Source organism: Pezoporus occidentalis, unplaced genomic scaffold (genome assembly GCF_034315485.1).
Source record: "Pezoporus occidentalis ecotype Australia unplaced genomic scaffold, CSIRO_AGI_Poc_V1 ctg48, whole genome shotgun sequence".
NCBI classification, from domain to species: domain Eukaryota; kingdom Metazoa; phylum Chordata; class Aves; order Psittaciformes; family Psittacidae; genus Pezoporus; species Pezoporus occidentalis.
This window is the reverse complement of record NW_026915813.1, coordinates 436,561-462,276: the sequence shown is the minus strand read 5'-3', so window position 1 is coordinate 462,276 and position 25,716 is coordinate 436,561. Positions and strand designations below refer to the sequence as shown.

General features: G+C 39.1%; 1 protein-coding gene across 3 annotated transcripts in view; it reads right to left on the bottom strand.

Annotated features, from left to right (window-relative positions):
• Nucleotides 1–25,716, bottom strand: part of JAKMIP1 (janus kinase and microtubule interacting protein 1) — a 139,302-nt gene that overhangs the window by 67,160 nt on the left and 46,426 nt on the right. For 2 of the 3 annotated variants that reach the window (XM_062636343.1, XM_062636344.1), the window contains exons 3-4: nucleotides 11,453–11,727; nucleotides 4,639–5,133 (exon numbers count right to left, since the gene is read on the bottom strand). In XM_062636343.1, coding sequence (XP_062492327.1) covers nucleotides 4,639–5,133; nucleotides 11,453–11,581 — 624 coding nt within the window. In that variant the 5' untranslated portion in view covers nucleotides 11,582–11,727. Of the gene's footprint in view, nucleotides 1–4,638; nucleotides 5,134–11,452; nucleotides 11,728–25,077; nucleotides 25,262–25,716 lie in introns of those variants that run through there. The other variant, XM_062636342.1, reaches the window with a different exon arrangement.

Below are 25,716 nucleotides of genomic sequence, written 5' to 3'. Positions count from 1 at the left end.
ACAACCTGATCCAACTTTCAATGCAACCCTGCTTCAAGCAGGATATTGGACCAGATGACCTCAAGAGGACCCTGCAGTTCACATATGGAATGCCAATGCTAAGCAATTCACTAAGGACTTATGGGCAGACAAAGACATTTAAGAGCTGTGTAAAGTTAAATACTAAATCGTGAAGGACTGAAGCAGAAATTCAGATTCGTCCTGAACTGGAACAAACTAATTCTTAATTCTGAACATTTGTTATCCTTGGTCTTTAAGAACCTTTACTTTAGTCATGAGATTCAGTGTTTCACACAGATACAGAGCTGAAGTCAGATTTTTAAAGAATCACTATATAAATGTCTACATAAACATATTCTGCAAGAGGATTTTTCCCAGTGAAACTGCCTTTATATTTACCTGTAAACAGTGCTTAATCTATTAGCTTGAATTGTAGTCCTCCCAGTACTGCATTACATTTATTTGGCATACACCAAACAGAAGAATGGGCCATGCTGGAAGGAGTCTTTAAATTATGAAACTGGACAATCTGAACTAAGGAGACTGAGGACAGTTCAATAGTGCATCTATCTTCATTCTTGGTCATGGCTGATCAGGAACTTCTGAAAATCACTCCTAAAAACAATTTCTTTTACTTTGATTCCATTGATGGCAAAAGGAGGTTTTTTTCAGTAATGTTTCATTGGTCTTCAGACATTTTTTATGAGGTTATTTGAGAATACAATTGAAATAAGCAAATTTAATTCATCTGGTATACTGTGTGCTCTCTTAAACATGGATCTTACTGTGTACCTTGCAAGATCAGTGAAATTTTTTACACTGATTTTGTTTTTCAGAAAACTGGGACTATTTCACATTAAAAAGAAATAATGTTTCCCAGTTAAATTCAATCCATGCTGTTTAGGAATATTTAAATATTATTTTTCTAATAACAGTTTCTGATAAAATAAACACTCAGTTCCCTTCTTATTAAAAATAAATACTATGAATAAATCAATGATAACATATGTATCTTCTAAGACAAGCACTGGGAAGTGTTCATTGTTCTTATCTCTGCAAAAATAGTATCTTGAGAAACGTGTCTTGAGAAGTAAGGGCCTTCTTAAAAACAGCATGCAGGTAGTCTCAGAATGAATGTGACCTCTAACTAATACAATACACTTAATATTCATGCTTCCTTCACAGCTGTGCTGATAACAGAATAATTTTGATCTGTTCCTAAAACTCACAGCCAATTTGAACATGCTATGTCAGCAGTTTCAGGCAGAAGAGAGAAACTCCACTTACCCTGGTAGCTAACTTTAAACATGGTTTCAAAACCAAATAATCTGTTAAACGGCAAGCTTGAAGCCCAAGAAAAACTCACTGAAACAAGCTGTTATTTTGTAGACATTTTTATACTTAGATTAAAACATTAAACACCCTTGTAGAACAGTTCTGCTCTTCAAGCTACTTTAGAAACACAACTTAATAAACCCAACTTCTCTTCATCATTAATCAGGTCTGTATTAATGTATTTTGTACTAGCCTAGACCTCAGAATGAAAGCAGACACACTGCTTACGAGGATGCCATTAAAATAGAGGCCTGTTGACACAGTTATATAGGTGTATACATGCTTGTCTATGCAGCCCTCAGCTGAGTGTGTGCTTTGGGAATCTTCATGCTGAAGTTCCCATAAGGAAAAAGGAGGGAGGAAAAAGGAGGGAGGAAAAAGGAGGGAGGAAAAAGGAGGGAGGAGAGAGAGAGAGGAGGGAGGAGAGAGAGGAGAGAGGGAGGAAAAGAGGAGGGAGAAGGAGAGAGGAAAAAGGAGAGGAGGGAGAGAGAGAGGGAGAGAGAGAAGGAGGGGAGAGAGAGAGGAGGGAGAGAGAAAGGAGGGAGGAAGAGAGAAAGGAGGGAGAGAGAGAGGAGGAGAGAGAAAAGGAGGGAGGAAAAGGGAGGGAGGAAAAAGGAGGGAGGAGAAAAGGAGGGAGGAAAAAGGAGGGAGGGAGAGAAGAGGAGGAGAGGGGAAAAAGGAGGGAGGAAAAAGGAGGGAGGAAAAAGGAGGGAGGAAAAAGGAGGGAGGAAAAAGGAGGGAGGAAAAAGGAGGGAGGAAAAAGGAGGGAGGAAATTTTTTCTGCCAAATACCTCTTTTACTTTCCCTTATCAGGCACTAGGATTTTCTCCATTCAACCTCATTTGTATGAAAGCTTATTGGGTATTTTTCATGGTTCTATTCTTAATTGTGAAGACAAACTCTAAATTAATTAATTAATCATATTTCCAAAATACTGACATGTGGACAATACAAGCACGGCTGCTCATGTACTCAATGTAATTGTATCCATATATTCATTGACGATGTGTTTTTGCTTTTTTCCCCTCCTTCTCACTACATTTATCTTTATATTTTTTGGATAGTAAACAAAAAAAAAAAGCATGTTTTTACTTAAATTAATCATGGGTATAACCATCAATGGGAAAAATATGTATTTTTCAGGGGTTTAGCTGCAATGTCCATATGAAATGCATTTGCAAAACTAACCTGTTATCTAAAATGCAAAATTAATCTGTAAAGTCCAACAAGACAATCAAGACACTGCATCCTGAATTACATAATCTGAATTTGAATCACAATATGGCCACCCCTTTTAACCTTTTGATACTAAAGATGTTGATTTCTTAATAGCACTATAAAAGACAACACACATACAAAAAAGCACGTTAATTGAAGCTCAGTTACAGAACTGCACTAATATTAATAACACTGCCTGCCACATCCATGCCATTTTATCCCGCAAGTGTAGGAATGAACTGAGTACCCCAAATCCACAGCCAATACAGTTAATCTGAAATTCAAGGCAAGCATCCCTTGCACTAATTAAAATGGGGGGAGAGGAGGGAGGGAAATATCCTGATGATCTGGTTCTATAATCCCACTTGCTCTCCCAGAGGAAGAGAGCAGCATCTAGGAACCATGCAGCATTTTTTACCTTGCCCCAGATTTAAAGAGTGCCCTATTCAATAGCAACTGCCTAAATTGCTTTGAATTCCTAGAAGAAACACTTCTCCCTCATAAAAACAAACCACAAAATTTAATGAAAAAAAATGAAACTCATTATACAAAAGGAGTTGATGCACTACAGGGCAATACCAGGCTCCTGATACTTTCCCCCTGTACTTCAGATATGAGCATTTCCAGTGAAAGCCCATGAGACTGATGGCAGGCCTCCTCTGGTGCTTGGAATAGGAAACAAGTCATCTACACACTCTCCTAATACAGTCACCATTTTAGATAACCTGAGTCACAGAGGCCCAGTAAGGCTCCAGCTGAAATTCTGAATGACTTGACAGGATTTTGCCAGACAGAAAACACCAAGTGCCTTCCTTCATCGCTTCACACCACAGCAGGCTGGAAGCTTACACTTTTGAAAGGGAAGAGTTAACGGTTTTCTTTACAATACCACTCAATGACCTCATGCTGTCAATCTTTACACTGGTTTTCAATCAAGGGGATGATACCCCTAAGACTTGATCAATGTCCAATTTCTTTAAAGTATAAATATTAACTGCACTAATAGCTTTCATTGTCTCAGGCAGAAAATCACCACCATCAAACAGATATGTAGTATCCGTAGCTTGCCCTTACCATCATTCTTCCTAAGGAATACAAGAAAGAAGAGGACATACCTGTGCAGATGCAAGCTGATAAAATATTTTTTTAAAGAAAACTCATGTTTCATTCCACTTAATGTCTGTACTTCCTAATACATAATAAATATCATGCTTATTATAATTTTAGATTTATTCACATAGTTATTGTACTGTTAGTTTTGGCAGATTAACAATCATATGTATATAAATATATATGGCAAATATCAGGGGACCAAACATAAGCGCTGTTTGATGGTGACCTTTCTAAATGTACTACTGTGTACAGCCTATCTTTGATTCTCTACATTTTACAGAGTTGAATAACTTGAAATACTGTCGGGAAACATTGCATGGTTTTTGACTTTACATAAACAGTATAGTCTGACATCTGTGCTGATGTCCTAGGTTTCATGAAGCATGAAAAAGGCCTCTTGCCCCATGTCCTAACTTTTCTGCTGCAATGCAAAAACCACAGAAATTTTAGAAAATAAAAAAGGGCAACAATGCTTAAAATTGAATGACCTGAATAGTTATGTAGAAAAAGACATTGTCTTGTTTCAGCACTAGTAGTTCCTCCAACACAAATATAAATGCTCTCTGTAAAGTTAATTTTGCCATCTCACAAAGGCGTTCTTGCATTGCCAAATGAGCAGTGCCTGACTGTTTTGGTCAGTGGAACTTTGTGAGGGAACGTAGTTGAGCAAGTGGGAAAGGGAAAGTCTGTTTCTTTGGTCTGCTGAGAAAATTAATCCTGGAAAGTATTGGCTCACTCGTATTCCAAATGGTGGGACATAAAGCTCTGAATTGGGATGGGCTACACATGGAATCAAGGTTCATCTTTGTTATAAGGAGGACCAAGTAGCACAAATACTGGCCTATCATAGCAACCAGTACTGATGAAAGATGCCACTGCAAAAGTGTGGGTTTATATTAATAGGTACATACAGCAATATATACATATATTTTCCATTAACTGAAATAAGCACACATTACTTAATGAACTTACCAGCCTGCGGATCTCTCTCTCACATTCACGCTTTATTCTATTAATCTCATCCTGATGGGACTGGTAAGCCATGCGCAGGTCAGCAGCCTTCATTTTATCTGCCTGCATGATGTTGTTCAAAGCTTCTTCAAGCTGCTTTTTGCCAGATTTCAACTCCAAGATCTCCTGTTGCAACTTCAGTCGTTCACCATCGAATGCCTTGCGAGCCTCCTCCTTTGCTTCACTCAGCAGCGCTGTCTTCACTTTGTCAGCTGCCCCATCCCGCAGGACATTGACTGTCGACTGCAAACGCTGAATTTCACCATCTTTGATTTTCACCATCCTTGCTACCTCTTGCTCATGCTGCCGGATCAGTAGCTCTCTGACGCTCTGAAGTTCCTTCATCTTCTCCTCATGGAGCTTGGCTTTCAGTTCAGAAACATAGGCAGTATGTTTGTGCTGCTCCTGCTCCCTTTCTTGCTTGACCTCTTGGATTTTCTCTCTCAGCTTACCGACCTGGAACATCAATGTAAAGTATTGATTAGCAAGTGCTACCACACTTCTAAAAGTCACCACCTAAAACATTAAAATTCATCCTGAGTACTCAAAAACCAAGACATAATACCAGACACCTCTCTCTCCGGTAAACAACTGGAAGAGGGAGAGAAAAAATAAGAAGGGCTTGCTTCCCTATTAGAGTATACCAGAAAGGCTATAATGTATTTCATCATGCATAGCCTAACACCTTTCTACTACCCCTTTAACAGGGACTGCCAAAACATAGGTTCTATACATGTACTTCTCATCTAAAGCAAAGTCAGAGGCAGAGATTTCAAAGACTTGTGTTTTCACCTTGAGTGGCAATACAAATATACATACCAAACAGTGCTTCATAGTAAAAGGAGACTACCAAGCAGCTGGATGTTAGTCACTGTCACAATATTCTTAGACTGCTTGCATGTATGCTATACAAGCTGGATCTGTAGTCACACAGTGCATTTAATTTATTTTAAACTAAGCTAGGTTTGCAACTTGCCTGAGATTGGTGCAGAAAGGATGGGAGATCTTTGTTAATATTCAGACTATCATTTATTATGAAAGTATAATGAAAAGAAAGTATTTTTGCATGGTCCTGAGTTCTACTGTCAAAACAAAAGCGTTAACTCAAAGCAATAATACCAGTTCAAGAAAGGCCTAGAAATCATTATTTTTTTTTGAAAGCAAGATGGATCTAAGCAGGCACTTGTGTGTGCTGAGAAGAATGGGACTTGGGAAGAACAGGACTTTTTAATTCCAAAGTCTCAGATATAACTCACGCAGTGAATCCAAGATTACTACTTAAATAAGGAGTGATAACAAAATGAGGCCATCATGTTACTCATCAAACTCACAGCACTGACAACAGGATTTTCAGAGTCTGAACTTTATCTGAAGTCTTCAGATAGCTGGGACAGCAGACTTTCCCTGTGCAGAATGTGTTATAACCCTATTATTTTCAACGGTAACTTTGCAAATTAATCAACTCGAACTTACACTAGATTTTAACAATCAAAAGAAAATGAAAACAAAAAGGAAAGAGTCTGGAGCAGGAGAGGGAAGAAAGGTATCTGTATTTGCATGAAAGTAATCTGTAGACCAAACACCAGCTGGGAGGGCACTATAATTAACAGCTGTGGAAAAGGTAACTGCTCTAAATCCTCTGAAAAAGCTGAAAAGGTAAAGGCTCTCCAGTCCTTTCCAACACCATCAGAAGCAGATTTTATTACACAAGTACTGTTACTTTATTCCAGGATGATTCAGATAACAGATCTTTATGAAGAAAGATAGATTTGTTTATTTATTTTTCTCCCAGTATGGTAGGTCTGGCTATTGGAAATTACCTGCAGGCATCTATTTCTTCTGTTGGATGACATTTAGTTCCAAGCCTATTACAGATAGCACTAATTTTCATTGCTTGCATTAGGGTTCCCAATTCCATAGGAGAATCTAAGATTCTCCCAACCCTACTGTAGCACAGAGGTTGGATTAGGTCTGTAAAGGTCCCTTCCAACCTAAACCTTTCTTTGATGCTATAAAGAATCTAAGCCACTTGCCTATTATCACCAGTGGATGAGTGGATTTACAAATGAAACAACACTCATTATCTGCTTAAATCTATTAATTATTTCCTTACTTATGAGAGAAGAAAATCAAAATAAAACTGAGCAATGAAACCTAGTAATGATACACAGGACAACACACTGTATAATAGCATACATAACCAAGGTTAATACCGCTCCAGAACTACAATAATTTAAAATTAGTAATATTGTACATAAAGAATTCAACAGTCAGTTTTGAATACAACACATTAATGAATGTGACTTCCTAAAAAGACTTTAAATATGCAAGAAACATTCTGAAATACTGAAGGAGTACTTGCTCATTTTCATCTTTCACTGAATTGAGAGAAGACACCATCCATACGAATTCTTGCTGTCTGTGAGAACATGTATTAAACTACTCTAAGTAACTAAGTATTATCATATATCACTAGTCATTTTACTGAAAAGCTTCAGCAAGGTAAACAAGAAGAATAAGAACCCTTCTAAAACCTCTGGATTTTCACACGGCATCTTAAATGCCTCTCATTCCTCATGACCCAGTAAAAAACATGCATACTAATTCTCAAGGTCTTAGAAATCTTTTCTTGTTATTGGGTCTTCTCAGAGAAGGTGGGAAGTTAGATCTGTCTCTTGGATCTTTCCTGAAATCAATAAGCTGCCCTTCCCGCATTCTCTCCATCCCTTTCTCCTGCACACTGTGCAGATCTGCACCTCTGGCTTCCAGAACAACGGACTGAATGAAAATAGTAGTGTGGCATTCTCCCATATGCTTAAGTCACAGTTTCAAAATTAATTTAAACTTTAAAGCAATTTGTCTTTTTTTAGTTTTTAACACTATTTTTTATTTTAATGAAGAAAACAGTTCTGTTCATAGGCTGAACATGGAGCATAATAAAAAATTAAGTCAATAGGAAAACAAAGTCAGGCAGGATATCAAGGCATCGATAAAACAAGTATTTTTTCTCTTTCTAAATGAAATTGTTAATAATCTCTGCACACTGATACAAAATTGTTGACAAAGCAGAAGGTGGATTCTTGGGAAAATAATGCCCCGAAGTTGTTGCTTCTTCTCTTTCCTATGTCTGAACAACACCTGATAGAAGGATTTTATTTAAAACAATACAATCACAATATCACTGGATATCTGTACTCTGGATGTGGCCTCACCAGTGCTGAGCAGAGAGAAAGGATCACCTCCCTCCACCTGCTGCCAGCACTATTCCTAATACTTTCTTGTTGATTCTTCCAAATTAATGATAATCATTGCTTAATATCTGTATATTGATGTCTCACACCTCCCCACTTATGTTTTACAGGGTTAGAAATTGCATTATCATGTCTAGCATATTCACTCAATTTTGAATTCCGATTGAAGTAACAGCACCACATATTCTTAATAACTTTGTTACTTACTGTTCAATGTTTGACAGATGTCTAAATTCTCTTGTTTTAGTGATTAATTTTTCAAGTGTTGAGAGTTTAAAATTTATATGTCAAGCATAGAGAAGAGCTGAATTCAAATGCCCTTCAACTGTTCTCAGGAAACAACCTACCCAAGGTCATGTGCTTCCTTGTGATTCCAGTCAGTAGAGAAAGGAGAAATTATACATGGCTTCACCAATACTTCATCCATTTCCCTGCTCCAAGAGGGTTACCATATTTCATTCCGAAATGCAAAACCCTAGTGCCTCCTTGCTATTCAATACATTCCTTATAGTTCAGTAAGCTAACCAGCTCCTTTCTTATTCCATACTTAGCAGATGGGACTAATGTTCATTTATATGTATATATATGTATTCAGTATGTCTGGATCCTCAAATCAAAAGCTGTACCTAGAGTTCTTCCATACATACTGCCCATAACTCTTTCCCATATGACTTTTTAAGTCCCCAGTAAATAAAGCTGTTTTGACAGTATAACATGCTGTCCCAGTTTAATTTCACATATTGAAAATAGATACTTTATTTTTTCAACCTATAAGGAATCACTCTTACACACATATTCAACATCTGACATCAAAGGTCAAAAAACCCAAAGAAATCTAGGAAAAACAGTACTCAGAAAACCAATATAAAATCGTGAGGTGATACAATGGCAACTGAGCTGACGCATCTCATTTATCCTAACTCCTAGATGTGTTCTGATCTCAACTCTATAAATGTGTAGTCACAAGCAGAATATGGATATTTAAAAGCAACAGCAGAAGCTGGTGAAAACGAAGCAATAGTTACAGCAAACACTATAAACACCTTGCTATCAAGAACAAAATATCACCTGAAGTATTGGAAGGCTATCTTCTAATATTTGCTAATGACCATGGTAGGAATAGGTACTTTGTAGTACTTCCACCAAAACATTGATGGATCTCAGCTTAGGCATTTTATAGAACTACTGAGCTGATTGATAGACATTTTCTTGACTCTGACTGTCAAAACCATGCTCATTCACTGCACTTCTTGTGCTTGCTGCACTGGACTTGGGAGTTCAGTTAGAGTGATTCTTGCTTCCATTCATGTTAAAAGAAGTATAATTTTTGTGCTTTGATCAACTTTTTTTGTTATATGATACCCAAATTTTGGATGTCTTCCAAATCTTTCCAGTAGCAGAGAGGGCAGTGCGTGAGCCTGTGTTCAGTTCATGCATTTCCTTCTCCAGACTCTACACAGGTGGCAGCAAACCTACAATCCCAGGAGGACATGCTGTCTGTCAACAGGCTCCCCAAACCAGTCAAACAAGCACTCTCAAAACAAGGGACAGTACAAGAGATCTAAGACAGGGCCATAACTTTTGCTTCAACCCTTAGGCAACATAAACCAATCCAGCAGCTCATAAGTCAGAGGCACAAAACATCATTAGCTAGATCCACAATATTCAGAGAACTGCAAACATCAGTTTGCATAACTTCATAAGCCTGGAAAAGAACAATTTTACAGGAGAATCTTCTTTAAATGGCTCAACAATAAATGAAATGAAATCAACTGGGAAATATACACAGAGTTTTGAATGTCTCACAGGTAAACATTTTATTCCAGGGAAACAGGTATTTTGCAGGCAGAAGTTAAAAATTAATTTCCATTAGTGATGTCTCTCATCAATTAGAAGGTTCTTCCTCAGCTAAATCATTAATATAGACATTTATATGAGAGACAAAATAGTTGAGGAGAATTAAATTAAATTAATTGGCCCCACAAGAGTTTGTTACCTTTTCTAATGCAGTTACCTCCCATGGGCCAAAGAGCTGTCCGTTTAGCAGCTTTAATACGTCCTCTCTTACCTCTGTTCCAATAGAGCCATCTAATTTATTTAGATCTCTCTAGGCATAGTGTTTTCACTTTTCTGATACCAGGTCATAATTTCAGTTGGTTTTGTTACTGATTTTTAACCTACAGTTCAAAGAGGAAAATCTATGTCTTTGATTTACTCATCTTGTCGGTCAAGGCATCTATGCAACTACCACACACAAAAAGCAGGCTGTTGTCCTGATGGTGGGAAATCAAATACACAGTTCAATTTCAGTTAAGTGATTTAAAGCAAACACAGCAAAGCTGTGTGAAAGACAATGAAGACTTCTTCCGCCCTCACCCTTCCAGAAAGGCATCCAACATGCTGCAGAATTTACTACAGTTTGTACTGTGTACTTAGTAGAGCTCTCTGGCTGTAATTTCCTCTTCCATATTCACCTACACATTACATACATGAGCTCACTCATTTCTCTGCACATATACGTATGCTTTACACAGACGTATCTCCTATAACAGCCACAACACACAAGAAAAGATGCAATCCTCAAACTGTAAATAGATAAACAGGTAACCAAACGGAAGCAACTCTTACCAGACTGGATATAGGTAAATAAGCAGACTAATTATAGAAATGTTCCTATAGCTGTTATGGTCTTGTAGCTACACTTTATTCTTACTTGAATCAGAATTAAATTTGACATATTACAGGGAAAGCATTAAACTTGGAGGCATATAAGGGCTAAACTCTTCTTAGGGTTTGTGGAATCTTTTTGTAGATTTTTAGAATCTGATTAATTTAAACACTCAAAATTAATTAATTCTTCTGCCCAAGGTAAGGTAACTTTATACGCTCTTTAATGCAATTATAATTAAGATTATAATAAAATCACATCTGTATTTCTACATAAAAAGTGACAGGAAAAAATAGAAATAAGACAAAATAAAGAGAAAAATATCTACTGAATGTGCTAGGTAGACAAATATTGATGGATCTGCTTCATTAAAAATAGGATGCATCATTGAACATCTCAGAGCAACGGCACATATAACCCCAGCAAATCAAATCAAGACACCTACACAGATCATCTCCAATTAATTTACATTTTCCATGAGAATTTAAAGTGACAAGCTTTGAATATGGTGCTGATGTTGACTTTGAAGACACTTCTGTTTACAACATATAGTTTTTGGTGCTAAAATCAAATACAAAACTCCCCTGTTGCCTCTAAGTCACACTGAGATAATGCCATTTGTATTGCTGTGACTGCAAATTTTGGTGACTGCATGTTTGGGGATATTTACTTCCCTTTGCACATTATTTAAAATGCTTGGCAACAATTTCAGTTCATCAGTGGTTCCGATTTCATTTGTCACGGTTTTCCTTTATGGCTAATGCATTTTAGTAGCGAATTAGTTTGAGATTCAAGCTCTGCTGGTTTGTAACAGTGGTACTGTTAGGAAGAATGATCAGAAAATACAGAAAAATACCTTGCTTTTTTCTTGCTGGAATTCTATCTGGATGCTGGTTAGTTTAGTTCGTAGCTCCTCATTAGCAGCCTGAAGGGCTTCAATATCCATGTCGGACTTCTCTCCCTTGGCACGACTTTTCTTTGACATAATTGTTTTTGAAGTTTAAAATACTTCTTTTGCTCCACACTGAGCTACCAGCTACTGCCTCCTGCTTTCAGCATTGAAGAGCCATGTAGTATGCAACAAAATCATTCACACAAATCTCTGCCATCACAGGAGCAGTCTCTCATGTCCTGGAAGAAACAAAGCAGTGGGAACAGAATTAGGCTACCGCATAGAACAGAAACAACCATCAGACTTTACATCCAGTCTTAAAGCACACTGAACTTCCTTGTAGTATAGACTATACTGTGTAGTGTACTAGACTTTGAAAGAAAAAGATCAGAAAATAAATTATATTTATATATATGAAATATAAAAATATTTCATCATCTACTCTAAACCCCATCAACAATAATCTGGTGTCCACAGAAATAAAACTCTTTAAAGTTATGATGAATATAGCACATAAACAGAAATTATATCTTGTTCAAGACCTGTCTGGACCATGCTCAGGATTTCCAAGAGGCATAGGGACAGCCACAAATTAACTGAGGCTGGCGATATTTCAGTGGGAATGGTTTATTTCCTGTAGAAATAAGGAAGCACTTCTCACATTACTGTATCACTGATATTTCATAATTATATTATTTATAATTATCAACGAGTCTTACAGCATCAGGATATATGGAAAATGAATCATAAAACTGGAAAAACATTTTAAAATTACTTCTTAAAAATCATATATAAAAACTGCTTATGTTCATGTTTGATGCTGCTTGAAATGCCCTAATCAAAACACAAAGGTGATTTAACTTCATTTTCATTCCCCAGCATGCCTCTAAGCTTACAAAGTATTCAATTATTTAAATCAGCTTTATGTTATATTCAAGAAGAATATCAATAGCAGACAAAGAACCCTAATTGCAATAATTGGGAAATCCCACGATTAGTTTGCTTCATGGGTAGTTATGGAAGCTTAATCTTCAGGGTTTTTTCCCCTCTGCTCTCCTTTAATAATAACCTGCTGCTCCACAAGAATAAACTGAGCAACACATGCAATCAATGCTGAATTAGTTTCCAAACCCTCTACTCATTTTAAATATCCACAGTATTTTAAATCTACATAATTTTCATCATTAAATTGCCTACAAAGCAGGTGGGTTCCTACTTTAATACTGAACTACCTTCCTGGAGAATTATATTTCCAAGAAAATTGCTACCAAATTCCTATCAAAAGGTTGTTCTTTAAAACATACTCCTACCTGGGAGTTATTCTAGAAACTGCATTAGAATGAAAATTACAGGCATTCTTAGCACATACTTTCTAAAGGGTTAATAATGAATATCTCACGCGTGCACAGACAAGCACCATCTGTTGACTTCAACTAAATACATTCTGTATGCATTATATAGAGTATATATAGAGAGAGTATATAAATACTTTTATATATATTAATAAAGGTTTTTTCTCCTATTTGAGGACTGGTAAACAGAAACCAAGGAGTTAAATATCTTGCTTAAAATGACAAGTCAAAACAGACAAAAAGTAAACAGAACTGAGGACACTAAATATGTCTCTGACAACATTCCCATCGAGTTTTTTCATTCATAAAGAGGAAATGAAAAAAGACAAGCTATGCCAATTATTTGCTAGAAAAACTTAATTTAAATAATTGTTTTCCTTTATAATAACAGATGTCTTTTATCTCAAAATCTAATCTGCTCCTTAAATTCATTATATTGAGTATTTTTAATACTCAATTTGAGAAAAAACAGGAAAGTTAGATTTTAATTGCAAAACAAACAATGATTTTGGTTTTATGATTTTACACGATTGTTTGGTTGTTTCGAGACAAATAAATCAGCAATATTCTTACAGTAACTTGAAAAAAGCACCCTTCAGTGAGCAGAAGAAACTTCAGAAAGTATTGTTCTTAATAAAAAAATTTTATGCTATTAATCTGTGGAGTTTCTCTGATGCTAAAGACTAAAACTAATAACTACTTAATATATTTCATCCAAAATCCATAACTGTATGGAAAATTTCAATTCAAAATCAGTTGCCAATTCAAATTGCTGGTAATTTCTAAAGAAAATCTAAAATAATATAGATGTGCAAATCCAATCTATAATAACGCCACAGCATTTACAGTCTCGGAAGGGGAAATGAACTGTTCCTTATCTCAGAGGCCATCTGGGTTATTCAGATACTATGGAGGAATTATTCCTGAAACCCTTGCTAAAACAAAATTCCAGATGCAGTCAGATTATATATGATTTAATTCAGTAGGTGGTTAACTTAATTACAGAAACCAAAAGCCATCCCTTACTGGCCTGGCTACATGAATTTTAACCTCATTAGATCCCCTTCTGCCCCCATCTCAATTACAGTTTGGAATAAATATTTCGCTTCTACACCAATAAAATGAGAGAGCGAGGTAACTGTTTTATGCGGATACACGACATTAAGATAACATAAAAAGAGATGTTAAATTTGGAGTGTTTTGAAACTACCATGTATATTTTTATTGGTAACAATTATGTCTCCTGACTGCACCATGTTCTTAAATTATGAAGATAGTATACCATTCAATATGAATAACTAAACTTATATTTATGCACTTCATAAATATGGACTGAACTCCTGGTCATGCATTAACTGTCAGTGACTGTCGGGTTCATATGCTATCACAAGGTCACCATCACTCAAAGCCTTGAGTCCAACAATCAAGTAGCAGAATCATGCTGGTGTCCATCTTCAAAAAAGTCAGGTTCTAAAAATACATTATTTAAAGCTGTTTAAATTACATTTAGCACTTAAGTTAGCCTTAAAATTAAAGGCTTCAACACCACTCTTTGAAGTAATCTCTAGAATTGAAAAAAAAAAAATATTAAATCTCAAAACATTGTTCTAAACATTTCACTTCCACATCAGTAGTGTCATTTTATTTTCAACCTTTCTCTTATAACACTGCAGAGTCTACTATGTGCTAGCCCATAACCCTTATTATGCTTTTGAACATGTGCTAAGAATATACCGACATCAGCAAAACTCTGAATATTCAAGAAGTTTAAAATAAATTTTATTATCCTAACACCTAACAATGGTAAATGCAGCAGACACTTCTATAAGGTTAACTTCAGAAGTAACTGCCAATTCACCTATGCTGTGGTTCAAAAAAATAATGATAATCAACCAGTGACCCTATGGGAATGACAATGTTCATAGCTCCCAATGTCCAAGGCATATTTCTCACAAGGTTCAGATGGCCTTCATTTCCTGCTTCAATTCTCAGTTCTATATAATAAAATACGACCAAACAGATAAAAGCAAAAGCATCTCTACAGGATGTAAAATAATACTGTTCCCAGCAATTAAAAACACAAACCAAAACCAAACCAGACAAAACATACAACTAGTTAGCAGAATAATTTTCTAAATATATTATAGACTAGTCACATTTTAGATATCTATTCATAATATACCTACAGACACAGATCTATTCCTAAAACAACAGAGCTTTTAAGGGTTATTTTAAATCCTATCCCACTTAGGGAAATGCAGAGTTCCCTTACAGTGGAACACTTTTGTAAGTACCACTTATAAATATTTTTATTTATTTTTGATTAAAAAAAAAAAATCGTGTTAACTCCACATTCATTTTTGCAGATTCACAGCTTACAGTCCTGAGCCATTCTTGCTTTAATAACAATGTACATATAGGTCCAAACTGTTTGGAAAGCAGTCACCAAGAATCTCTAAGCATTTTTCATTGTTGCTTTGCCAAAAGAGCTCATCATAACAATCTGCTAAGCCATGATGAACACAGGTAACTTCTTCGCTTTGTAGAGATTCCAGTGTAGCGTATGGTAAGCTTTTATAACACCTTACTCAGAAGTTTCCACCGCAGGTGATAGATACCCTGTGGATGAGCACAGTATTTGTAATGCAGTTAGCTCTTATGTGAAGGATAGTAATGGTTTCCATTCTTTTTTTTCAATGGCACCTCAGGAAAGGTGATCTGCTGATGTTCCATGACTCCACAGTATTTCAGGAAATTCCCGTTGCCCCAGGAATGCACACACATTTTAATATCCCATCACAAATCACTGCCTTTCATGGACAACACATAGGCTAAGGCTTCATGGATTCTGGTTCCAGCTACACTTCTGTCACAGATTCCTTGTACAAACACAAACAAATCACTTAACCTCTCAGTAAAACAGATATCACACTTGCTTACCTCAGAAAGACATTCTGAGGACAACTTTAAAATACAAGAGACTGAATAGAGTCTGAGAAATGACGTTTATGAGAACCCAGCAAGAGTTTCCAATTGTTAGTTGGCAGGAATCATCAAAATCAGCACCCACAAAAGCACAACTGCGTCACAAGATCTGTTAACTTTCCTCATAACTTTCCTCAGTGCTCTGATAATCAGCCAGCTAATATTGGTGTTTCAAGCATTGATATTTGAGTGGTCATTGGAGTGAACATAGTTTAAGTCACTCTGGTGACTGGCTGACACAACTGGGATAAAATATTTAAACTGGATATTTCAGCCAGAAAATAGCATCTTTCTTCTCACAACGTCCTAAAAGGGAGCAGTGCAGCAGCTTGAAACAGCAGCCAGTAAAATGCACAGCTAGATACTCACACAGCAAGAGCCTGGAGACAAGCTTTCATTTATTTCTCAGCTTAAACAGCACAGAGACAAGCACAACAAAGCACCAGAAAGGCACAGAGAAGAACCCTTGTGAACTAAAGACTTCCTTTGTGTAACCATTCTCCAATATCCGCAAACTGAAAATGCTTCACCACCGTGAGGAGGCTACCAATAAAATACCCTGCGGGTAAGTGCCAGCAAATTTGATTTTAACTGCACCAGTCTTGTAGGAAAGGCTGTTGGCAAGTTGGCCACCAGAAATACAAATGTGCTTTCTGAAGATGCTAAGAGCTGATATGTGTTGAAGACTTGCAAAAAAATACTTTTATCCAGATACATGTATTGAAAGCATAATTTTAAGGATAACATTCCTCAGAATGTTGAAAAACAAACTCAGCTTAAAGAGAGAAACATGCAGTTACATATAAATACAAAACTCCAGAATTACTCTGTGACAGATTGCTATAGACTGACTGCTGCCTAGATTAATTATCCAAAGTATTTTGTTGCTCAGAATTTAATCAATGCACACACACACACAAAAATATACGTGTACACACACACACACACACACATATATATACACACATATATGGAAATAAAGCTTCCTGAATTTGAAAGAATGGTTAGGCACAGAACAGAGATTACTTGTATATGCAATTTTGACCTTTCTAGTAAGCAAGCTGCAAGTCAAACTTACAGGAGTACCCAATTCTGGGGGGGTACAGCATTGCTAGCAGGGTATCTCAAACTGTTGAACCCTGTCATAGTCAGGCTGGTTTTGTCATTTAGAAAGATTAAAAAAATAATTATTATTCACTCTGATGAAAACCTCCCTACCCCTTTTACCTATACATTGCTTCCTTCATTGGGAAATCAAGTTATCATTTCAGTATACTGTTTCAAAGAGACAGTACAGTTTCAGACCATGACAACAGCACATAAAGTTGGGGCCAAGATATGTCACCGATAGGTTACAGGAGTCCCTGTAGTTGAAATAAAGATGTTTATGCTTCATTTCTTATGAACACAAGCTCTTTCTTCCCACAGTGCCTGCAAAGAAGGCTGTTCCCCGCAAGGTCCAACTGGCTTTGTAAATCATCTTTTACCATGGATGAAAATCAAGTCACATTATCATATAAACAGGATACAGTTGGAACACTAACTTCGTGTCCAGTTCTGTAAAATACATTCATATTTATATAATTTCTGTTATGAAGTGATCTTAATATTCAGTTCTGTCCAGCTCCATACCTCATTCCCAACAGTGGCATAGAACCATAGAATCATAGAATAGTTAGAGTTGGAAAGGAGCTTAAGATCATCTAGTTCCAACCCCCCTGCCGTGGGCAGGGACACCTTACGCTAAATCATGTCACCCAAGGCCTCGTCCAACCTGGTCTTGAACACTGCCAGGGATGGAGCATTTACAACCTCCCTGGGCAACCCATTCCAGTGCCTCACCACCCTAACAGGAAAGAATTTCCTCCTTATATCCAACCTGAACTTCCCCTGTTTCAGTTTTAACCCATTACCCCTTGGTCCTATCACTACAGTCCCTAATGAAGAGTCCCTCTCCAGCATCCCTATAGGCCCCCTTCAGATACTGGAAAGCTGCTATGAGGTCTCCACGCAGCCTTCTCTTCTCTAGGCTGAACAGCCCCAACTTCCTCAGCCTGTCTTCATACGGGAGGTGTTCCAGTCCCCTGATCATCCTCGTGGCCATGAGCGCACACTGCCGGCTCATGTTCATTTTCTCATCAACCAACACCCCCAAGTCCTTCTCAGCAGGGCTGCTCTGAATCTCTTCTCTGCCCAACCTATAGCTGTGCCTGGGATTGCTCCAACCCAGCTGTAGGACCTTGCACTTGTCATGGTTAAACCTCATGAGGTTGGCATCAGCCCACCTCACAAGTGTGTCAAGGTCCCTCTGGATGGCATTCCTTCCCTCCCACGTATCAACCGAACCACACAGCTTGGCGTCATTGGCAAACTTGCTGAGGGCGCACTCAATCCCACTGTCCATGTCAGCAACAAAGATGTTAAACAAGACCGGTCCCAACACCGATCCCTGAGGGATGCCACTCGTTACTGGTCTCCAGCCGGACATTGAGCCATTGATCACAACTATTTGTGTGCGACCATACAGCCAGTTCTTTATCCACCGAGTGGTCCATCCATCAAATTGATGTCGCTCCAATTTAGAGACAAGGATGTCATGTGGGACAGTGTCGAACGCTTTACACAAGTCCAGGTAGATGACATCAACTGCTCTACCCCTGTCCATCAGTTCCGTAGCCCCATCATAGAAGGCCACCAGATTGGTCAGGCAGGATTTCCTGTTAGTGAAGCCATGCTGGCTGTCACCAAGCACCTTGTTGATTTTCATGTGCCTTAGCATGCCTTCCAGGAGAATCTGCTCCAAGATTTTGCCAGGCACAGAGGTGAGACTGACTGGTCTGTAATTCCCCGGGTCATCCATTTTCCCCCTCTTGAAAATGGGGGTTATATTTCCCTTTTTCCAGTCATCAGGAACTTCACCTGACTGCCATGATTTCTCAAATATGATGGACAGCAGATTAGCAACTTCATTTGCCAGCTCCTCTCAGGACCTGCAGAGATGGATTTCATCAGGTCCCATGGACTTGTGTATGTTCAGATTTTTAAGATGGTCTCGAACCAGTTCCTCTCCTACAGTGGGCACAAGGCCTTCATTCTCACAGTCCCTGCATCTGCCTTCCAAGACTTGGGTGGTTTGGTCAGAGCCTTTGCCAGTGAAGACTGAGGCAAAGAAGTCATTCAGAACCTCAGCCTTCTCCAAAACCTGCGTAGCCAGCTCTCCCGAGACCTTCCTGAGGGGGCCTACATTCTCCCTAGTCTGTTTTTTATTTGCTATGTACCTGTAGAATCCCTTCCTGTTATCTTTAATACCTCTAGCTAAGTTTAATTCTAACTGGGCCTTAGCTTTCCTAACCTGGTCCCTAGCTTCTCGGACAACATCACTGTACACTTCTCATGCCCACTGTCCTTGTTTCCACTTATTATAAGCCTCTTTTTTCAATTGAATTTTCCTCAGGAGCTCCTTATCCATCCAAGGAGGTCTCCTGGCCCTCCTGCTGCACTTCCTTCTGGTTGGGATGCAACACTCCTGAGCTTGCAGCAGGTGATCCTTGAATATCAACCAACAGTCTTGGGCCCCTCTGCCCTCTAGGGCTGTATCCCATGGAAACTTCCTAAGCAGGTTCCTGAAGAGGCCAAAGTCTGCTCTTTTGAAGTCCAGGGCAGTGAGCTTGCTGCACGCTCTTCTCACTGTCCCGAGGATCTCAAATTCGAGCATCTCATGATCGCTGCATCCAAGGCTGCCCTGGAGCGTCACATTTCTAACGAGCCCTTCCCCTGTTGGTGAGCACAAGGTCAAGCATGGCACCTCTCCTTGTCAGCTCCTCTATTACTTGCAGAAGGAAGTTGTCTTCTACATAATCAAGGAACCTCCTGGATTGCTTGTGCTGGGCCGTACCGTCCTTCCAATGGATGTCAGGGTGGTTGAAGTCCCCCATGAAAACAAGGGCTGGCGAGCATGAGGCTTTTCCTATCTGTCTATGGAGTGCTTCATCTGCAGGTTCTCCTTGATCAAGCGGCCTGTAACAGATCCCCACAGTAATGTCTCCCATAGCTATATTCCCTTTAACCCTGACCCACAAACTCTCTGTTAACTGCTCACCTGTCCCCAGACAGAGTTCCATACTCTCCAGCCTATCCCTAACATAAAGGGCAACTCCCCCTCCCCGCCTGCCAGGCCTGTCTTTCCTAAAGAGCCTGTAACCTTCCAGTCCAACACTCCAGTCATAGAAGCCATCCCGCCATGTTTCTGTGATGCCTATTATATCATACCCCCGTAGACATGCACATATCTCTAATTCCTCTTGTTTGTTCCCCATGCTACAGGCATTTGTATAGAGGCATCTAAGCCGAGCTCCAGCTGAAGCCGGCTCATTGGCTGGAGCGGCTGGGATATCTCTACATTGCTCCGAGCATTTGTTATAGGTGCTGGCAACTGACTGGGTGTGTTGGGATGGAATGATGGCCCCCTCCCCCAACACAGCTAGTTTAAAGCCTCCTTGACCAGTCTGGCAAGCCTCCTACCAAAACTGCTCTTTCCCTTCTTTATCAGACCAGCTCCACCAGCCCCCACTAGACCTGGCCTACAAGCTTGGGTCCCGTGTTCAAGACACCCAAACCCCTGACTATGACACCACCCTTTTAACCATTTATTAACCTGTCCAATCCTCCTAGCTTTTTTTAGGTCCTCCCCTGTAACCTGGAGAATTGACAAAAAGACTGTCTGAGCTCCAGAGCCCCTAACCACCTCCCCCAGGGCTCTGTAGTCCTTCTTTATGTTCCCCAGGCTACTACTAGCTATATCCCTAGCACCCACATGTATCACCAGGAGTGGGTAATAGTCCGTGGGATTTACTAGAGCAGGCAGCCTCCCTGCCACATCCCTGATCCGTGCCCCCGGTAGGCAACACATCTCCCTTGAGACGGGGTCTGGACGGCAGACGAGTGCTTCTGTCCCTTTCAGTGTACAGTCCCCAACTACTACGACCCGCCGCTTTTTCCTGGTAGCACCAGCAGAGATCTTCTTTAGCAGTGCATCAGCCGGCTGCTTCTGGCTCGACTGCATTTCCTCATTAGCCCCCTGCAGGACAGCGAAGCGGTTCTGCGTGGGGACAGGGGATTTAGGGGGAAGCCCCTTGCTTTTGGTTGTCCTTTTCCTTCTTTTTTTTTTGTTGGTTTTTTTTTTTTTTTTGTCACTAATTCCCAGCTTCCCGGGTTAACGGCCTCCTTCTTTCCTCCATGAGGTAGAGGTGAAGCTCGAGGCCCCTGCACAGTTTGGGCCGGCAGCAAGCATTCCTGCCTCCTCTCAGCTTCCCTGACATCTCGCAGTCTATTGACAGCATCCCGCAGCTCAGCCCCTGCTGCAGGAGGACCTCCACCAGGGAGCACCGAGTGCAGCCCTGCCCATTGTGCACCCTCCCCTCACCAGACCAGTGCAGGCACTCTCTACACCCCGAGCTCTGCACTGCAGCCTCCCCTCTCACCGCCTCTCTCTGGGTGCCTACGCTGCCACCGCCGGGGCAGCCAGAGCAGAGCTCCCGGACCGGGCCCTGCTCACACGACGAGGGCTTTTCACCCCTCCCGCCTGCCCACAAACTGCCTCCACCCGCTCTGTTCGCCGCGCTCCCTGGGGCTGGTTTTTACCCACTCAGGGCTGGTGCCGCTGCTCCTGGCTCCGCCCCCTGTGAGTCCCTGCTGGCGTCAGCTGAGCTGCCGGCTCCTGGGCAGGTCCTGTCGAGGACTTGAGGCTCCCTCGGTGGCTCTCGCCGCTCTGAGTTGAGGCTCCTGGACGCTGATCTCCCCCCGCTCCGGTGTTGAAGGTTTCGTCTCTCGAGCTACTCACCTCAGCAATGGAGATTGAATAAAAAAGCATAAGAAAGCCTCAAAAAATTAGGGTGCTGGCAGTGACCTTACAGGCACCTTTGGTCTTAGTGTGGAAAAATATGGAAGTGGGTATTGCCAAAAGAGCTATTCTTTCCACATCACCCTTCATCTTCCTAAACTTCATGTGAATCTTTGAATAAGATTTTGGTTTAAGGCATCTCTGAATAAGATTTTGGTTTAAGGCTAAGGTTAGCACTCCTACCATAGTAACACCACAATTTTTCACCTGTTATATAGCAAACCTATACTAGCAAAACCTGAACTAGCTGTTTCTAAAACAGGAAGGGGGAGGGGGCGAAAGAGGGATGAGGTGGGTGGAAGGCATATACCCTTGAAAATGAACTACCAGAATGGAGGATGCTTAAGAAGACTCTAATAAAGGAAAAAAAGAGGGCTTATCTTCTCAGTGATGTAGCCCACTTCTTATCAGTAGCTTTAAGAGTTATATCTGCTGGTTTTGTGTTCTTTCCTCACAACCACTAGCTCTCAAACACACAAAGAAAGGAAAGGAAGAGAAGTGCATATCAGAAGAGGAAAAAGAATAAAAATAGGCAAGATGAAACCTGAAAGTTACACACAGATCAAGACTTAGGTGTTACGTGAATATGCTGCCCTTGTACAGGAAAGGGAAAATGCTGAAATGCTGCCTGTTCCAGTGAGCAATATGAAAACTGTGTACTCTTAAGTGAGACCACATTCTGTCCCTTCCCAGGGAATAGCAATTCAAATGGCTTTGCTACAAAAATATACTATATATATTTTTTTAGCAGTACAAATCTGTAAACACCAAATCATAAAGATCTTCACCAGCACTTCACAAAGGGACTGAGGATAAAGAATTACTAGATGTTTTATTTGAGATATGCAGGTCTTCATCAGTAAACAGCCAAATAATGGTTTTCCTTCCTGTTGTCTCTAATAGAGGACCTACTTCTAAATCTTTGATTGTTGAAAAGTAAATTAAAATGGCCCAATACCCTCCACCTCCCTTCTACTATCAAATTTCACTTTATAGTTGGGTTGCAATAACATCCAGCAAGCCTGTGCAGGAAATTGTTACCACTACACTCTTGCAAGTAGTTTAACACAGGTTGTCTGATTTGAGAAAGACTGGAAGTCAGCTTTCCAGCTTCCTGAAAAGCACAGAAATATTAAATCACTACTGTTGAACTGACAGAATAAATTGCAACTGATGCCAAAGGCAAAACAATACTATGTTAAGTCTCAGAAGCACAGAAAGTATGATAACTCTTATGAATCCCTTCCCACCTCTTTTCTGAAACAACCAGAAAGCAATAAAGTATTTCCTCAATACACAAATGCATGCTCCTCAATGAAGCAGTAGAAATGTCTTTGCTACAGATTGGACACTTGTCAGTATGTTCTCTCACCAGGTTCCCCTTTGCATTTCTTAGTTTTAATCTAGATTTCATACAAGTCAATCAAAATTTATTTCCCTCTCCCTGCTTCCTTCCCTTTTACTTTGGTTTTAATAGCAAGTAGTAGTGCACAGGCTAACAGGGTTGTGGCAAACATGCTTATCAAGCCTGCACAGCACTGTGTTCAGGAGTTGCCAAGTAATCAAATTTAAACTTTTCTGCTAGTCAAATCATTTAATTACTTCTGATTCCCTCCACCCTTCAACATTTTCCACCTTCAGGACTAAATACAGATTTGCATCCCTGATAGTCCTGACTTCAGAGCACACATGCAAAAACCCATCATTCTGTCTACATAGGAATCCCTTTCAGACATACTACTCTGTCACACTCTTTAACAAAACTGCATTTTCAGCTTCTCTTATGCCCCTTTCCCAAAGTGTAAAGGGAGAGAATTCTTCCTGGATCATGAACCTGTACTGTCCCCAGGACACGGCACTGTAATGATAAACATGATATATTTTCAATAGCAAATGAAACTTCTGGGTGTGATTAGACAATAAATGCATCTGTTAGTTTGTATACAGGCTCTAAACAGTTGCTCAATATCTAAAACTAATTCAGGTACAGACATCACAAAGATTCAATCCATGAAATAAGTTTCAGGGTTCAGAACTGACACAATGTATTTCTTCAAGATCAATAAACTCACAGAAAGTGAATAAAACAGGATTTAGGAGAATACCTGAAATTGGCACCATCTGGTACCCTATGCTAATACTGTATCGACAAACATCTCTGATGAACAATTTTCCAACACAAATCAGAGCACTGCTGGTCAATTCTGCAGTCATAAGTTATATTTATGTTACTCAGCTCCACCCAAAACCAAAAGAGAACATTCACTGCAAAGGGTTGTTTTTTTTTCTTTTCCCCCTTTCATTGCACTGTGTTATATTTGCTAACTAGAAAATGCTCTGTTTTGTTCAATTCAATTTCTATACTCACACATATGGTCCTATGAGACATTAGTTCTTATATTTTATTTGCCTGTTTTCTGCTTCCTGCTATAACCAACACACACAAGAGCTAGGTGATGTTAATAAATGTGATTCTACTAAAGATACTCACATCCTAAGTAACTTTTCAAACAAACTTGAGGAAGAGTTTCTAGTTTGCTTAAAGTGTGGGTTTTGACACAAGCATGAAATACTGTCCACATCAAACAAAAAGTGACTTCAGATGGGACATGGAAGTGTTTCAGTATGTAACATTTTTCAGGCACACCAACTCCAAATTTTATGTAAAATGTAGGATGTGAAAAAAGATCACACAAGGCAGAAAAGAACCAGAGAGGTCTCCATGAATTAAACTAAAGTCTGATAGAAAGCAGTTTCCTCAAAATAATACGTCATGCCATCCTAGGGTGCTTGATTGCAGAACTGCAGTACTGACCATCAACCAGAAATAGCTTATTATTCTGCAAGCTGGTTATGATACTGAAACACATAAAGGCACATTTTTAAATATATTTTTGCTTAAGACTACTTCTAATACAAAGAACTTCATAATATACTGAATATAAATATGTATAAATATAGTATGTGTGTATGTGCACAGGATGAGTTTCCTTCAGAAAGAACAAGTTTCAGGTGTTGAGGTAATTAGTGTCCTTCAATAATATTTCCGGGGAAATCAACATTTACACAATGCTATGCATAGAACATGCCTTATCCCCCCATATATTATTGCCATAATCAAATCACATTATCAGAGCTATTCAATATTCACAACACATTGTTCAGAGCTGTTGAAGTTACAAATTAATTGAATGGAAGAGCAGAGAAAAACAAACAAAAAGCTAGAAAGACAATGATAACCCTGAGAGACTATTTATCAAGAAAAAGCACCAGGTATTCCAAGGTATTACAATCCTAAAGAACTGTCAAAACTGCAAACTTCAGTCTGTCACAACTACTTATTGAATTCATACCAGGTAGGTTATAGCTTTCTCAAGGTTCATGCCTTCTTTTTCCATTCATACTCATTTATGAATATACATGCAGCTTCATAATAGACTGAAGATCTGTTATGCTTAATATTGGTCAGTAAGTCATATATGAGAGGTGCCATAAAAGTTTGCTTAGTTTTAACACCTCTTCCAAACATTCAACACAGAGAAGTACTTCTAGATGACTAAGTGAAATGTTACCTAACTTATCTCAACACAACCATTACCAGCCACAGACTTATCTAATGGTAAAACGTGTGGGAATTGTGCCAGCAGTTATATAGCTATCAGCTACCCGAATGTACTAGCTTGTTATATTTGCAAGTAGAGAAACAATTTGGACACAAGTATGTTATAGTACTTGTTTTGCATGTCTGAAGAACAATGGATCTGTAATCACATAGCAGGGACCATAAGTAATATTTGTACAGAGGCTTAGTACAGACAGATTGTTCAAAGGAAGTTAAGAAAAGAAATGGAAATATAGAGTAATATCAAAGTTTATCTAAATTTAGTTTCCATCAATTTAAAGAGAGAGGAAAAATATCATTTTTATAAATTTCACCATCAGTCAGCAAAACAAATAAAGATACATTTGAAAAAACGTGCCCGGTCCTATAC